General features: G+C 34.1%; 1 protein-coding gene across 14 annotated transcripts; it reads right to left on the reverse strand.

Annotated features, from left to right (window-relative positions):
- Positions 1 to 735: 735 nt before the first annotated feature.
- LOC101217008 lies at positions 736 to 16,473 on the reverse strand. Of its 14 annotated transcripts, none has more exons than XM_031882506.1 (17): positions 16,305 to 16,470; positions 16,097 to 16,200; positions 11,729 to 12,361; positions 11,431 to 11,637; positions 11,246 to 11,332; positions 7,040 to 7,672; positions 6,743 to 6,949; positions 6,566 to 6,655; positions 6,384 to 6,491; positions 3,326 to 3,934; positions 3,028 to 3,234; positions 2,843 to 2,932; positions 2,657 to 2,764; positions 1,974 to 2,001; positions 1,597 to 1,829; positions 1,419 to 1,505; positions 736 to 1,291 (listed from the first exon to the last, which is right to left on the reverse strand). In XM_031882506.1, the coding sequence occupies exons 3-17, from the start codon at positions 12,356 to 12,358 to the stop codon at positions 1,010 to 1,012; spliced, it is 3,606 nt and encodes a 1,201-aa protein (XP_031738366.1). In that variant the 5' UTR covers positions 12,359 to 12,361; positions 16,097 to 16,200; positions 16,305 to 16,470; the 3' UTR covers positions 736 to 1,009. The 14 variants fall into 14 exon arrangements, with proteins under 14 accessions (XP_031738366.1, XP_031738365.1, XP_011650589.2 ...); XM_031882505.1 differs by having other exon boundaries at positions 1,597 to 1,844; XM_011652287.2 differs by having other exon boundaries at positions 736 to 929; positions 1,027 to 1,291; positions 1,597 to 2,001; positions 16,305 to 16,468.

Below are 16,473 nucleotides of genomic sequence, written 5' to 3' on the forward strand. Positions count from 1 at the left end.
TTATATTATATAATATGAATATCTAAAAGTGAATATCGTAAATATAATTAATTATAAATGTAAATATTTATAACCTACATAGGTTATTAGTTTTCATACAACTCTCGTTCAATTCCACGTAGTTACATTCCCTACTAAATTTCATATTGTAACCAATATCATGAAATATCCTACAAAGAAAGATGTATGGTGCCTTTGTAAAACACACCAAAATTGAGTTTATTGTTTTTCTACTCTCTCCACTCTATTTTTGTTTCTTGTTTTGTTTATTTGTTTTTATTTCGTAATAATGACAACCAAAACTTACTTTATAAAAGCTATTTTTTTTTTTTTTTTTGAGTTTTTAACAAGGTGTTTTTTTTAAAAAAAAAAAACTATTTACATTCTTTAACAAAAAAGAAATACCCTATTTTGCTATTTTTAACAACATTTTTTTTATTTTTATGGATGATCGTGTTTCATGAAAGCTATGATAAGGCCTTTTATAGCTAAAAGGTTGTTGCTTTTTTTGTAATGGCATTTATTAACAAATATAAATATTTTGGTAGACCTCTAAATAAAATATATACACAATCTTTTCATAGTATTATATTATTTCTTATAATTGTTTGGTAAATGTTATAAATGCAAAATTTACAACATCATCCAACATTATCATCTAAATCAAAAGTGTTATTGTTCATGTTTCATATATTGTTAATTAAGAAAAGTCGAACAAAAAATTATCCACAAAAATTAGGCCGTACAATCAACATGCATATTTATATGTACAAGTATTACCAATATAGTTAGTAATGTCAATTTAATATAAAGTTGATCAACATACCATCTATTGGTTACAAATTTTGATGTTACAAAAATTTGAATAACTAAAGCTTCTAGTGTTGTGACGATGACATTTCTTGGTAGTAAAGTAATTTTTTATCAACCTATAAAAAGTTAATGAACAAAATAAATGAATACATACATAAAAAAAATTAGTTGATGAAAGAATAGTTCTAGACAATGATTAAATAATGTACATACTCATAACAACTTTGTCAAGAGGCCATGCTACTGCACTACCAACAGCATCCTTGATGTAATGCATTTCTGAGTTAGGTCTCCATAAAAATGCATCCGACCTCTTTGGCAAGTCCACCCACACTTTTACGGCTTGTGGACCGAGGGGAACATGATGAACAATGACTTTAGGGTCATTTGAAGACCATCGACCTTCAGCAACTACCTCTCCTGTACCACACCAATCTAACATTTTGCACTTGGGAAGAGCATTGTTGTCATTAATACTCTTTACCAACAAAACAATATAAAATGCAGTATTTAGCATAATTAGCAAGTAATAAAAACTTATTTATGTCTCACATAGTTAAAAAAAAACTAAAATTAAAATAAGAAATGAGCAATGAATACTTTACCAAAGGTGAAGATCCAATTGGATTAGTAGCAACGTTGTTAACAATTTGTTCATTTGTAGCATTAGAAAGGTGCTCACTTCCATTACCCTGAAAACGAAGAATTAAAAAATGTATACAAGTTAAACAAATAGAAAACGTGAACATAGACCAATGTTAATTCTACTGAAGTACTCCATACTTGAGATTTGAGAATTTGAGACATCAAAGATCTCATTTCAGACATTTCTCCTTCCATCTTTTTATACTTTTCTTCCAGTTTGGTATAATGTTCTCGTTGAGAAAACTTTTTGACAGTGACTCCAAATCCAAGTGCTCCACCCTGATCAGGACCAAGAACTTTGCTTATTGCATCATTGATCACATTATTTGAACCAGTGATTATCCCTTCATTGTCATTTGTTTCTTCAAGTTCTGCATAATGACCATCTAGTTGAGACAGTAAAGAAAACTTTTTTACAGTGACTCCAAATCCAAGTGCTCCAGTATCACCCCGGTCAGAACCAAGAACTTTACTTATTGCTTCATTGCCAACATTATTTGAGGTAGTCTTTATACCTTCATTGTCAATTTGTTCAATACGCTCCTAAAATTACATAAATACCCAAACAAAAAGTGTCAACTATCTTCCAATTGGTAACTACCCCCATCTTCCCAAATCATCATAAGCTTTACACATATCGATATATAGTTTTCATTGTTCCAACTTAAAACCTCAACAGTACAATAAGATGCATTTATAGAACCAACAACAATTAACAAGTATTTTAAATTGGATAACCTCTACACCCCATCTCCCTAAATCATAAACTAACATGCATAAATTCATTTTGTTTCAAGAACCTCAACTATATAATCGAACAAGTCAAATATTTGATAGTCCACTCCACAATCATAAACTAACAAATAAACAAATAGTCTTTGTTGTTTCAAGAACCTCAAGACCCTCTGAACCCACACATTCAAAGCTAGTTAAAATAGGATTATCCTTCTCTAAGATTCATTCCCAAGGAAAAAGAGAGACCACAAAAATTAACAAGCATTTCAAATTTGATAACCACCCCCCCCCCCCCAAGGAAAAAAAAAATCATAAACTATAAACTAACACATCAACAGTCAATAGTTTTTAAGGCATTGTCAATCGAACGTACACGTGAAAAGTGATAAAAGGCTCCATACAATATGCCAAACACATTAATTACTTGTCTGTTTAATTAATAATAGAGCTTTTGTAACTTTACCAATGCTTCTGCAACTTGTGAGTTAACAGGATTTCCGTCTTTTTTCCTGTGTGCTTTTGCCCATACTGCAACCCTAGACACTGATGATGAATCTGGACAACCTTTTTTCTTAGAAACAAAATAACCACATTCAATTAGTAATAAATTTAACTCATGAATATAGTTCTAATTTAGAATAGCCAATACCATTTCTTCTGCCAATCGAGCATAACCCTTGCGACTACATGTATGTGGAAGTTGCTTCTTCTTCATTGATTTGAACTTTTCACTTTTAGCCTAATGATAAACATATACACACACATAAAAATTGATCATCAGAGGCATAATTGTACTCATATGATACATAACACAAATATATGACAATGAATTACCTTGAACATTGCGCTTTTCTTTTCTTTCACAAAGTTCATCCAATCGTGCATTGATTTTATATTGGATGGCTTCATTTTAACAAGTTCTTCACTAGTGGAAGTTGATTGAATTTGTGACACAATTCGTGATTTTCCTGCTCTCCACAATCTACCCATCTTTTGAAAGATATATTTTCTTTGCCAATCTTCTTTCATATTATATCTTAACTATAATATTTTAAATAATTTTGAGTGTATACAAATATAAACATACTATATTCAATCAAAATATGTAAATATAAAATTACAAGACACTTACTTGAACTGATTTCCATAAAACTTCCTTAGATCTTGTTGACAATTTTCTCCAATCGTTTAAAGTCACAGGCACTACCTCTCTCACGAGTGGACCTAGAAATGAAGACAACCCAATTGAAGCCTCGCCAATTGGTTGTCCAAACTCATTGAAGATTATATCCACTTTATTGCACTCCTCAATTGCATTGGCTCCCATTCTAGTAGGGTCTCTACAGTTGTTGGGGAGTTGTTGCATAGTTTGTTCAGAAACATTTATATGTTCTCCTGAATTTTGCGATCTATCTAATGATAAAGGTGAACTTGGAGTTCTGTCTGTACTGTCACTATCTAATGGTAATGGTGAACTTGGAATTGTGTGTGTACTGTCATGATTGTCTCCAATATTAGGTGCCTTATTTCCAGCTGCCATGGAATTTTGAGATTGGTCAATGAAGAACTTATTTGTGATGTTATCTCCTTCCTTGTTCATTTTTCCATCGTTGTCATCCTCCGTAGTTGCTGGGCCTATTGAAAAAGATTCCAAGCGCTTAGAACGTCTCTTTTGTAGTGTCTTTGGATCAAAATAAATACATCTTTTGGCAACCATATCACTTAGTTTCTTCTCCATTCCCTAGAAAAAAAAAATATTATAATAAGCTAGTTTACGATTATCAACATCAATCATATGATAGGTAATGTAAGGAACATATAAATAAAAAGAAGATTCCTGAGCTCAGTTCCTAAAGAAAATATATTCTATCAATGTACACCATTACAAGGAAAATGAATCAAATAATGTTAGTCAAATATGCTTCAGTGCATTATCGAAATGTGGCTCAACAAATTTCAAGGTCTAATGCAGCCAGCAGGTTGGCTACAAACAATGCATTGGTAGGATTAAATCTTAAAAAATAAAGAAAAACAAATGGGAAAATAGAGGCAAGTTGATAAAATAGAGAAGAAAACAAACAAAACAAAACTTAATCAAAAGGCAAGTGGCTCACCATGGGAGCAAGACACTAAGACAAGCTATTGGACTTTGAAATTTTATTATTTTCTTGCAACCAAATGCAACACATGAAAACACTTTGGCATGCATTTTACAACTCTTCCTCCCAGAAATTCTATTGATTAAATATATTTGTATATCTCATGCCCACGATCTAGCTTACCCCACCACACATGTGTGTGTATACTTTATATAAATCATTATTATTTTCATTAATATTAGTGCATTTATAGGACCAACAACTAATAAGTATTTTAAACTGGATAACCTCCACCCCCAATCATAAACTAACGCATAATAGTTTTTGTTATTTCAAGAACCTCAGCAATACAATTAAACCTCTCTGAATTTCAAGAACCCAAAGCTTACTCCACACACACGTGTATTATATCATTAATTATTTTCATTGATATTAGTGCCTTTATAGGACCAACAACTAACAACAAAAGAACCTCAACAAAATAGTTTTCTCGATGACCCATCTTGATTTCCTCCAAATCACTCACTCACTGTTCATGAATTGATTCTGTTTTCCTTGAAGCCCCCTCGAGAAATGGCTGGTCTGCTTCAATTTTTACCAGTTCTTGCCATGGGGGATGAGTTAACTTATATTCAAACTAACCCATCTTGGGTTTCATTTGATTTTTCTTCTCTCTCTTTATCTATACCTTTTTTTCTTATTTTTTGGTGGACTCAATTTCTTGAAACATGTGATTTAGTGGTTGAGTAAGCCCTGAGGGAAAAACCAACACCTGTTCCTAACCTTGTTTCTGGATTTCCTCATAAACTAACCTGTTCCTAACCTTCTCTTGACAAAGTTATTATGAGTATGTACATTATCAGATACAGAGTTCAGGGCTCGTTTAGACAAAGGGCTTTAGATGCAATGGAAAGAGAAGGAATTATTGTGTGATATAGATAAGTGGGGCAGAAACCATTGGGTTAAATGCAGGGGAACTCGAGGCTTAGTTGATGAGCATTCATCTTGTGGAAGAAAGAAATCAGGTTCAGAAGTCCAAGCTGAATTGGTCAAGAGTCGGATGAAAATTCAGGGTTTTTCCATCGATTCTTAACAGCAAAAGAAAAAAAAAAAAAAACTTCATCACTGAACTAGTAACCGATTAAGGGGTGGCAACTAAATTCTTCCACGAAATTGAATGCCTTATATTGGTATTTTATGAGAGTCTATACAATAGAATCCCTGGAAATAGATATATTTCACTCATTTTCAATTGGCCATGCGTTTCCACAGCTCAAAATGCTACATTTATGGCCCACTTTTCAGAAACATAAATTTTTTCAGCAATAAAAGCCCTAGAGAAGAATAAAGCCCCTGGTCAGGATGGATACACGGCTGAGTTTCTTGTAAAACATTGGAATTTGGTGAAAGACAGTTTTCAAACCCTTTTCACAGAATTTCATGAGAATGGAAAACGTAATGCTTGTGTTCAGGAGAATTTTATATGTTTGATTCAAAGAAAGGAGGATGCGGTGCTAGTTCAAGATTTTAGGTCAAACAGTCTTACAACACTCTTATAAGGTCATAGCCAAAGTTCTTGCGGAAAGGTTAAAGATGTTTGGTACCTTGTTTGTTTTTATGATTCCCTTTCGGCTTCAGTTTCGAAGGATTTTTTAAATTATCATGTAGTCATGTTGTTGCATAGTTGGAGAGCCTTCTCATGGAGTGCTTCCCCCTTCTTTGTAGGCTTAGTTTTTCTAATGTCGTGTATTCTTGCATTTTTTCTCAATCAAAGTTGTGGTTTTCATCCAAGAAAATATAAAAATTAAAACTCTCCATATGAAACAAGTCAAATATTCGATAACTCCAACCACGAACCATAAACTAACAAATATAAATAGCTTTTGTTATTTCAAGAACCTCAAGACCATCTAAATCAAACTTACACATACTCATAGCTAGCTAAAGTAGGATTCCCCCTCTCTAAAATTCATTTCCAAGGAATAGAAGAAAAACCTAACAAGTATTTTACACATCCCCCCCCCCCCCCCCCCCCCTGAACACATTAGTTACTTGTATGTTTAACTAATGATAGAGCTTGTGAAACTTTACCAACGTTTCTGTAACTTGTGAGTTAACAGGATTTTCATCTTTCTTCCTGTGTGCTTTTGCCAGCAATGCAATCCTTGTCACAGATGATGAATCCAAACAACTTTTTCTCTTGAAAAAAAATAAGCATCAATTAGGAATAAATTCAAATTATGAATATAGTTCTCATTTAGAATAACCAATACCATTTCTTCTGCCAATCGAGCATAACCCTTTCGACTACATGTGTGTGGAAGTTGCATCTTCTTCATTGATTTGAACTTTTCACTTTTAGCCTAATTATATATATGTGCATAAAAATTGATCATCAGAGGTATTAATTTGACTTGTACGTATATTTAACACAAATGACAATGAATTACCTTGAACGTTGCACTCTTCTTTTCTTTCACAAAGTCCATCCAATCGTGCATAGATTGTACATTGGATGGCTTCATTTTAACAAGTTCTTCATTAGTGGAAGTTGATTGAATTTGTGAAACAATTCGTGATTTTCCTGCTCTCCATAATCTACCCATCTTTCGAAAAATACATTTTCTTTGCCAAACTTCTTTCACATTATATCTTAACTACAATATTTCAAATAATTTAGAGTGTACATGAATATAAACATACTATAATCAATCAAAACATGTAATATGGAAATATGAGATACTTACTTGAATTGATGTCCATAAAATTTCTTTGGATGTTGTAGACAATTTTCTCCAATTGCTTAAAGTCACAGGCACTACCTCTCTCACGAGTGCACCTAAAAATGAAGACAACCCAATTGAAGCCTCCCCAATTGGTTGTCCAAACTGGTCGAAGGTTATATCCACTTTATTGCACTCCTCAATTGCGATGGGTTTCATTTTTGTAGGGCCTCTACGTTTCTTGGGGTGTTGTTGCATGGTTGGTTCAGAATCATTGATATGCTCTCCTACATTTTGTGACCTATCTAAAATTGGTGAAACTTGTCCCCTAGAAGCTAACTTCAAAAGGGTAAGAGATGCTAGCGAATCTGATGGTAAAGGTGATTCTGGAGTGGTGTGTGTACTATCAAGATTGTCTCCAATATTAGGTCGCTCATTCCCAGCTACTGGCAAAGAATCTTGAGATTGGTCGACAAACAACTTATTTGTGATGTTAACTCCTTCCATGGAATTTATTTCTCCATCGTTGACATCCTCAGTAGTTGCTAGGTCTATTGAAAGAAATTTTAATCGCTTGGAACGTCTCTTTCGTGGTGCCTTTGAATCAAAATCAATACATCTTTTGGCCACATTATCGCTTAATTTATTCTGCATTGCCTAGAAAAGATATGATATTATGTGGTAGTTTACAATTATCAAGCACATTAATGTAGATCAATCATATGATACGCAATGTAAGGAACATATAAATGAAAAGAAGCTTCCTAAGCTCAATTTATAAAGAAATTGAATTTTATCTATGCACTGGAAATGTGGCTCAAGAAGTTTCTAGGTCTACAATGAAGGTTGGTTACAACCAATGCATTGGCTGGGATAAAATCTTGAAAAATAGAGAAGAAAAAAAAGGGAAATAGAAATAAATTAATAAAATATAGAAGAAAACAAGCAGAAATAACTTAATCAAAAGGCAAGTGGTTCACTATGGGATCACGACATTATAACCAGCTATTGAACTTCGAACATTTACTATTTTCCTACAACCAAATGCAACATATGAAAACACTTGACAATCATTCTACAAATCTTCCTTCCTAGAAATTATATTTATTATCTTTATATATCTCATGCACACGCCAAAGCTTATCCTACACACGTGTGTGTGTCATTAATTATTTTCATTGATATTAGTGCATTTATAGGACCAACAACAACTAACAACAAGCATTTTAAATTGGTTTATCTCCAAACCCCGCCCCCCAAATCATGCTAAACATATCAATAGTTTTTGTCATTCCAAGAACCACAGCAATACAATTAAAACTCTCCAAATAAACAAATCAAATGTTTCATAGCCCCCTTCCGAACAATAACCAAACAAATATAAATAGCTTTCGTTGTTTCAAGAACCTTAAGATCCTTTAAATTAAAGTTACACATATTCATAGCTAGTTAAAATAGGATTTCTCCAATGGCTAAAGATATGCTCTCCCCTCTCTCCTCCCTCCTCCCTCCTCCCTCTCACCACACTTCCCATAACCATCCGTCGGTTGGCCACCACCATTGAACCACTACCAAGCCCTATCGCATCGGTTATATTCACATTGATCGAAAGTTGTTCACACTACAGATGGAAGTCTCTAAAAATGGGAACTCAATTAAAATAATTGAAAAGGAAGAACTTCATCACAATCCCTTGGCTTCTTATGGAAAGCTCTTCTGGCTGGCTACCTCGTTCAATTCTCTTCATTGAGACCCCTGCAACTACAAATTCTTCCAAAAAAAAAAAAATCAATGATGTAGGAACCACTTTATGGCAGGAAAACCAAATATAAAAAATGGTTATTATCTTGAGCTCACTTATCTCTTTCATATAGAGTAACGAAACAAGCTCTTCATACCATAGGAGGATAACATACAAGAATGGTTCTCTTTGCACTCTTTGTTAGCGGATTACAAGGTTGGTTCATCTCCTCTTCCAACAAGAATCACATATACAAGGATGCTGCTCAAACCAAACAACTGGTTTTGATAAACCATGCCCCAACAACGTAAATTTACATCCTTGTCCCCTCCCTCTACTGATGGTGTACTCTGTCACCCACTATTTGATTGGACTACCATGGTGAAGATACAACAACAGAAGCTTCATGATACATAGCAAGAAATTTTGTCCTTTCCCTCTGACCATCAACCCCATTGGAAATTATTTGATAGTATGGGGTTTCATCTCAAAACCAATTGGCAATGAGGAGTGATCCATCTAAATTATAAGGAGTGAGAGTCCCCTTGGTTTTTCCAATGTGCAATTCTCAAAATCTCTCAACAAGCTCCCTCAAGATGGTGCCTCTTTGGGTTTACCAATCTTGGACTGAATACATGTTTGAGCTTAATGGCTTTGATACTATATTTGATAGTATAGGGTTTCATCTCAAAACCAATTGACATTGAGAGGAGTACCCCATCTATATAAGAAGTGTGAGTCCCCTTGGTTTTTCTAATGTGGGATTCTCAACATCTTTCAACAAAAATGACGATAAAGCATTGCTTCATGTATATAATCCTAATCTCTCAGCTACAATTTGAAGACACACGGAATGGGTTTGTTGGGAAGTATCATCTGATGATCTTGGATGCCACAATCTCCTCCATTCAACAAAATTATGCTTCATCATATGGTGGCTGGATAGATGTTCTTAACCTTCGACCAATCCTATGGACGAAAAAGATCTTCAAGTATACTGGGGATGATGTGGTGGCTTTGTCCGTGCAACTAGTCAAATGGAAAGGGGCATTGATTTGAAGGCTGCAAGGCTGAAACTCCACCTGAATACTTTCCAACGTGGTGGCTTTTACAACAAAATGACAAACTGACTCGAAAGGAACAAAGATGAACATCTGAGGCATATCCACTAGGCACTAGTTGGACAAATCATCATCTCCCACAGCGTTGCCAGCAAAAAATTTGGAAGTTTCTAATAAAATATCTATAGAGATTACAGCATTAATGGCATCATCGGTTGAAAAAGGTAAATCCCCAATTGTAGTCAATGAATTTATGGCAGATTCTCTTTCTTTTCAGCAGCTATAGAACTCAAAAAATCTCCCTAATTTGGTACTGGAGAATATTTCCCAGAAGGAATCACTTCATTATCCAACCGGTGTGTTGACACTTCCCATAATTATTCATAAACCTACAAAATCTTCTCCCCCTTCATCTAACCATCCTCATCCCTTGGTTGGTCTCACAAATATATCCTGTCCTTCAATAATCCATCCCAAACCTTTGATGGACCCCACAAAATCACCTAGAAAACACCTTCTCTCCCCATTGTTCACCTATCCCTCTCGACCTGTCCCACAATTTCACCTCTCTCTCATTTAATCAACTATCATCTTGGATGTGACTTTCCATGAGGGCACATCTAATCTTATTATGGGCTGTAAACAATACACCACATTAGAAACACCAGCCTGTTTTTAATGATACACTGAAAGCATATATCTCAAGCCCAACAGCTATCGTAGTTAGAGTGAAATATGAAATAACTCCTTACTTCATTCTATACAATAGAATTTAATATATATATATATAGACATACATGGAAACCCTAAATAAAGACTAGTAAATTACAACAAAAGCCAAAAGATTAATAAGCTCCTATAATTACATACATACAATAATACTCCCCTCAAGCTAGAGCATATATATTAATCATGACCAGCTTGTTACATAGTCACATAGGTATTCTATTCAACTCAACTTAGCTTTTGTAAAGATATTGTTAGATACCTAGATTAATATAGGGTAGGGGTATGAAGGTAATTAGATTTGTTGGTAGTTAGTTGGTTATAAATAGGAAGTTGGGGAGGGAAGAAGGGCATGAAGAATTTGGTGAAGAAATAGGGCTGCAACATTCCTTGGAAGAGAGGAAGGGCAAAGGGTTAGAGTTCTTTTACTTCTTTTATATTGTAATTATGTTGAAGGTATCAATAAAATAGAAACACTATATCAATGTTCTATCAAATTGGTATCAGAGCACTCATTCCCTGGGAAATCGAATGAAAATGGCAATCTCAAAAACTATGGACTCCATAGCAAAGACTATTGCGGATAAAGGTTCAAGCCGATAATGAATCTAAACAACTTTTTTTCTTAAAAACAAAATAAGCATATTCAATTAGTAATAAATTTAAATTGTGTATATAGTTCTAATTTAGAGTAATCAATACCATTTCTTCTGCCAATCTAGTATAACTCTTACGACGTGTACTTGGAAGTTGCATCTCCTTCATTGATTTGAACTTTTCACTTTTAGCCTAACCATATGTAATACACACACACATACATACAAATTGATCAACAAAGGCATTAATTGTACTAGTATATATATTTAACACAAATGACAATGAATCACCTTGAACCTTGTGCTCTTCTTTTCTTTCACAAATTCCATCCAATCGTGCACAGATTGTATATTGGATGGCTTCATTTTAACAAGCTCTTCATTAGTGGAAGTTGATTGAATTTGTGACAAAATTCGTGATTTTTCTGCTCTCCACAGTCTACCCATCTTTTGAAAGATACATTTTCTTTGCCAATCTTCTTTCACATTATACCTAAACTACAATATTTCAAAAAAATATGAGCATACATGAATGTGTGTGTATACTATAATCAATCAAACATGTAATATGGAAATATGAGATACTTACTTGAATTGATGTCCATAAAATTTCTTTGGATCTTGTTGACAATTTTCTCCAATCACTTAAAGTCACAGGCACTACCTCTCTCACGAGTGGACCTAAAAATGAAGACAACCCAATCGAAGCCTCCTCAATTGGTTGTCCAAACTGGTCGAATGTTACACCCACTTTATTGCACTCCTCAATTGCAATGGGTTTCGTTTTTGTAGGGCCTCTACGTTTCTTAGGAAGTTGTTGCCTACTTGGCTCACAAACATTGACAAGTTCTCCTACATTTTGTGATCTATCTAAAATTGGTGAAACTTGTCCCCTAGAAGCTAACTTCAAAAGGGCAAGAGATGCTAGCGAATCTGATGGTAATGGTGATCTTGGAGTCATGTGCGTACTATCAAGATTGTCTCTAATATTAGGTGGCTTTTTTCCAACTACTGGCAAAAAATCTTGAGATTGGTCAACAAACAACTTATTTGTAATGTTATCTCCTTCCCTCTCATTCATTTCTCCATCGTTGCCATCCTCTGTAGTTGCTAGGCCAACTGAAAGAGATTTCAAGCGCTTAGAACGCCTCTTTCGTGATTCCCTTGAATCAAAATCAACACATCTTTTGGCAACAATATCTCTTAGTTTCTTCTTCATTCCCTAGAAAAAATACTATAATAAGCTAGTTTACAATTATCAAGCACATTAATGTAGATTAATCATATGATACATGGTGTAAGGAACATATAAATTAAAAGAAGCTTCCTAAGCTCAATTCATAAAGATATTGTATTTTATCCACAATTCATAAAGATATTGTATTTTATCCATGTACTGGAGAGCACCTGCCCACCAATGCAAGGAATATGAATCAGATAATGTTAGTCAAATATGCTTCAATGCATTATGGAAATGTGGCTCAACAATTTTCTAGGTCTAATGATGGTTGGTTACAACCAATGCATTGGTGGGATAAAATCTTAATGTTGAAAATAATTGTACTAAGGATATTTGTGTAATCTTTATACCATTGTTTATTTCCTTTTTTGTCAACGCCCGTTATGGCCTATATATATTCCGTCCCTTGTATTTTTTTGAGATAGAGAAATATACAAAGACTCATACCGTGGTTTTTTCTCCATAATCTAGGGTTTTCCACGTGCACAAGTATTATTCTTTCTTCTTTTCCTTTTAATATTAACTTTTATATAGTATCAGAGTCATGGATAACAACACCCTAGCCGTCATTGACAAAAGTCAACCAATGAAAAACCCTACCACGAAAACCTTGACAACTGGCCCATGCACAAGGTATTACTGATTCTAAAAACAATAATTTGTGTGTTGAGGATAATATTGTTGATGTGGTTGAATAAGACAAGGATAATGTAACAGTTCAAGACGAAGGGAAGGCTACCAGATGTGATGAAAATAGAGCCAAAATACAACTACGTGAGACTAGTTCAAATGACTCGGATAAACCAAGGAGTTACGATCCCTCTCTTGACATACCCATTGCCTTGAGAAAGGGCACGAGGTTGTGCATGAAGCATTTTATGTGTAACTATATCTCTTATGGCAGTCTATCACCGAAGCTCGAGGCTTTCACTACAAGTTTTGATGCTGCAATAATACCAAAGAACATATATGAAGCTGTGGAAAATCCTAAGTGGAAGGTGCTTGTCATGGAAGAAATGGGAGCTCTTGAGAAAAACAAGACATGGGATCTGTGTAATCTTCCCAAAGGACACAAAACAGTAGGGTGCAAATGGGTACTCACTCTAAAATATAAATTAGATGGGACATTAGACCAGTACAAGGCTAGGCTAGTTGCAAAAGGGTTCACTAAGACGTATGTAATAAACTACTCAGAGACGTTTTCACCTCTGGCAAAGTTAAACACAGTCAAGGTCTTGTCCGTTGCTGTCAATAAGGAGTAGCCTCTTCACCAACTTGATGTAAAAAATGTCTTCCTAAATGGTGATTTTGAAGAAGTATACATGAGTTCTCCTCGAAAATTTGAGGTCCAATTTAACCATCAAGTGTGTAAACTTTGAAAATCTCTCTATGGCTTGAAACAATCTCCCAAGGCTTGGTTCGATAGATTCACCACATTTGTTAAGTCTCAAGGTTACACTCAAGGAGACTTTGATCATACGCTGTTTACGAAGAGATCTGAATCTAAAATAATTGTTGTGTTGATTGCTTACGTTAATGATATTGTCTTATCAGGGGATGATACTGCAAAGATTATCAGGTTAAAAAGGAAGATGGGTGACGAGTTTGAGATCAAAGACCTCGGAAATCTATAGTACTTCCTTGGGATGGAGGTTGCACAATCAAGGGAAGGAATATCAATTTCACAAAGGAAATATACACTTGACCTGTTGAAAGAAACAGGTATAACTAATGTCGTTCGATCAATACCCCTATGGAGCATTGTAAAATTGAGAAGTTCTGTTGACAAAATTCCTGTTGATAAAGAAAAGTATCAACACACAAACATAGGTGATTTTGATCTCTTCGTACCCCTATGGAGTTCAATGTAAAACTGGCGAGTGCTAGAAATTTTATTTATTAACAACTATCTCTATATATCTCAAGCACACGCCAAAGCTTACCCCATACACACAAACATATGTATGTCTGCATATATATCATTAATTATTTTCATTGATATTAGTGCAATAACTACAGAAGACCATTGAAAACTATGCTTAAATAGTGAGATTATATAATAAACATAAGCCGAGAGTTCGAGGAAGAGGTCAAGAAGTTAGAGATTTGGTGTTGGTGGTGATCAATTAATATGGGGAAAATAAACACACCACTCAATCAGTAACCGCTCACACCATTTCAACACTTTCTTTAATAATATAGAAAAAAAACCCTTCTTCTCTCTCTAACGCTCAAATAAACAGACAAGAAAATGGCAACAAACAAAATTGAATGAATAACTGGGGGTTGAAGAACTCAGAGCAGCAACATAATTACTGACAAAGAAAACTTTGTAATTGATGTTTAAAAAAGAGAGAAAAATAGGAAAAAAGCATCTTAAAGGTTGTATCTATTTTTCTTTTACAGTAATACAATTCACAACTTTAATTTGTTTTTCGTTAGTCTTAGAACTTGTAGCACTTTTCTAAATTTGTTCTAAATAATCTTGTGTCCCATATGAATACTATTGAGAGTTTCAGTTGATTAAATCAAACAAAAGTAATACAAGGGGACATTCTTTCCACAACAAGCATGCACATGAAAATTTTAAAACAAATTACAATGGCTTAAATAAAAAATGCTAATAAGACGTGCAGAATCTTTGATTTTTTATCCAATTATATGCACCTTATAACATAATGTAATCACAACTATATGGATAATAAATTATAACATGAAGCAATCATTTTATTGATAAAAACAAAAAATGAAACTAACAACCAATACCACAAACTATCTACTTCACAAACAGATATATGTATATCTATTTCACAAAACCTTGAAAGCTAATTTATAAATATTTTTTGTTGCTTAATTTCATAGTTTAGCTTCCCTTTTTAAGTCAGGTTGGTGAAAAACTTGACCACCACCTTGGAACTATAGAAAACTCACTAAACAAGTTTGGAAAAGATATTGGAATCTCTTCATAGTGATATCCTGCAACTAAACAAAGGAATGAAGTAAGTTTCTTTGAATGGTGAGCTATGGAATCCCTTAAGCTGGAAAGTAAATTGGAAGAGAAACTATGTATTACTTCTTGAAAAACATTTTCTGCACCAAATTCGGGATAATGTTTTTCTGCACTAAGTTTGCATATGAACAGTTACTCCAAAGAAACTGAAAAATGTTAGCTTTATTTCAAATTTTGAGAACTTTTCGCAAGGATACAGGAAAAACATAGGGAAGATTACAACGTTATTCCAAGAAAAAACTTAGTTAACAAGAAACTCCTCTGCTGAAACACCAACCGTAGCAGTAGAGTTGATAGAAAACCAGGGAATTCCACTAAAAAGAAAAAGAGAAAGGGCAAAAAAAAAAATACATCGTTGTCTCAGATGGCGCACACTTAGTTGTTCTGTAGGAAGTTATTCTTCTCTTTTCTTTAATCAATAATGGGCGTATAGAATTTTCTGTAATACTTTCTTCTAATCTTTTTTCCATTCTCTGTTTTCCAAATTTCAGTGGAAGACATATAGGCGAAGGTGCTTGTTAACAGTGTAGACCAAAAGAAATAAAAATACACAACCCAATCCAAGGTCATCTTTAAATTACGAATTGCACATATGCAACCACGAAATGCAACATAGGTACAAGAAAAATCTTACAACATCAAAATCGTGCAAATAAATGATTAGGAAAAACAACTTACCAAAGAATATAAAGTTAAAATACACACACCTCTTCACCTAGGGCTGAGCCACTTTAAAAATGGGTTGAGAGAAGAGAACGATTTGGATCAACACCTCCAATACCCAACTCCAACACCACCAAATTCGAAAACCCTACAAAATGGCAGAAAAATGAAAAGATAAATAGAAAGAAATCAGTGAAGTAGCAGCCCATAAACGATTTTTAAAAGAACAAAGAACATTTAACACAAAGAAACCTTGAATAGGAGGATCGACCGATAAAATTGAAATTCGGAGAGGAGAAATTCTTTGGGGATATGGAACGGAGAGTGTGAAGAAGAGTTGAGAGTGGAGAGTGGGTAAATAATTAATTACTATTTTTCACAACAAAGAAGCACCACATTTTTGCCGCTAAAAATTTAGGTT

This window comes from Cucumis sativus, chromosome 3 (assembly GCF_000004075.3).
Source record: "Cucumis sativus cultivar 9930 chromosome 3, Cucumber_9930_V3, whole genome shotgun sequence".
In the NCBI taxonomy this organism is placed as follows: domain Eukaryota; kingdom Viridiplantae; phylum Streptophyta; class Magnoliopsida; order Cucurbitales; family Cucurbitaceae; genus Cucumis; species Cucumis sativus.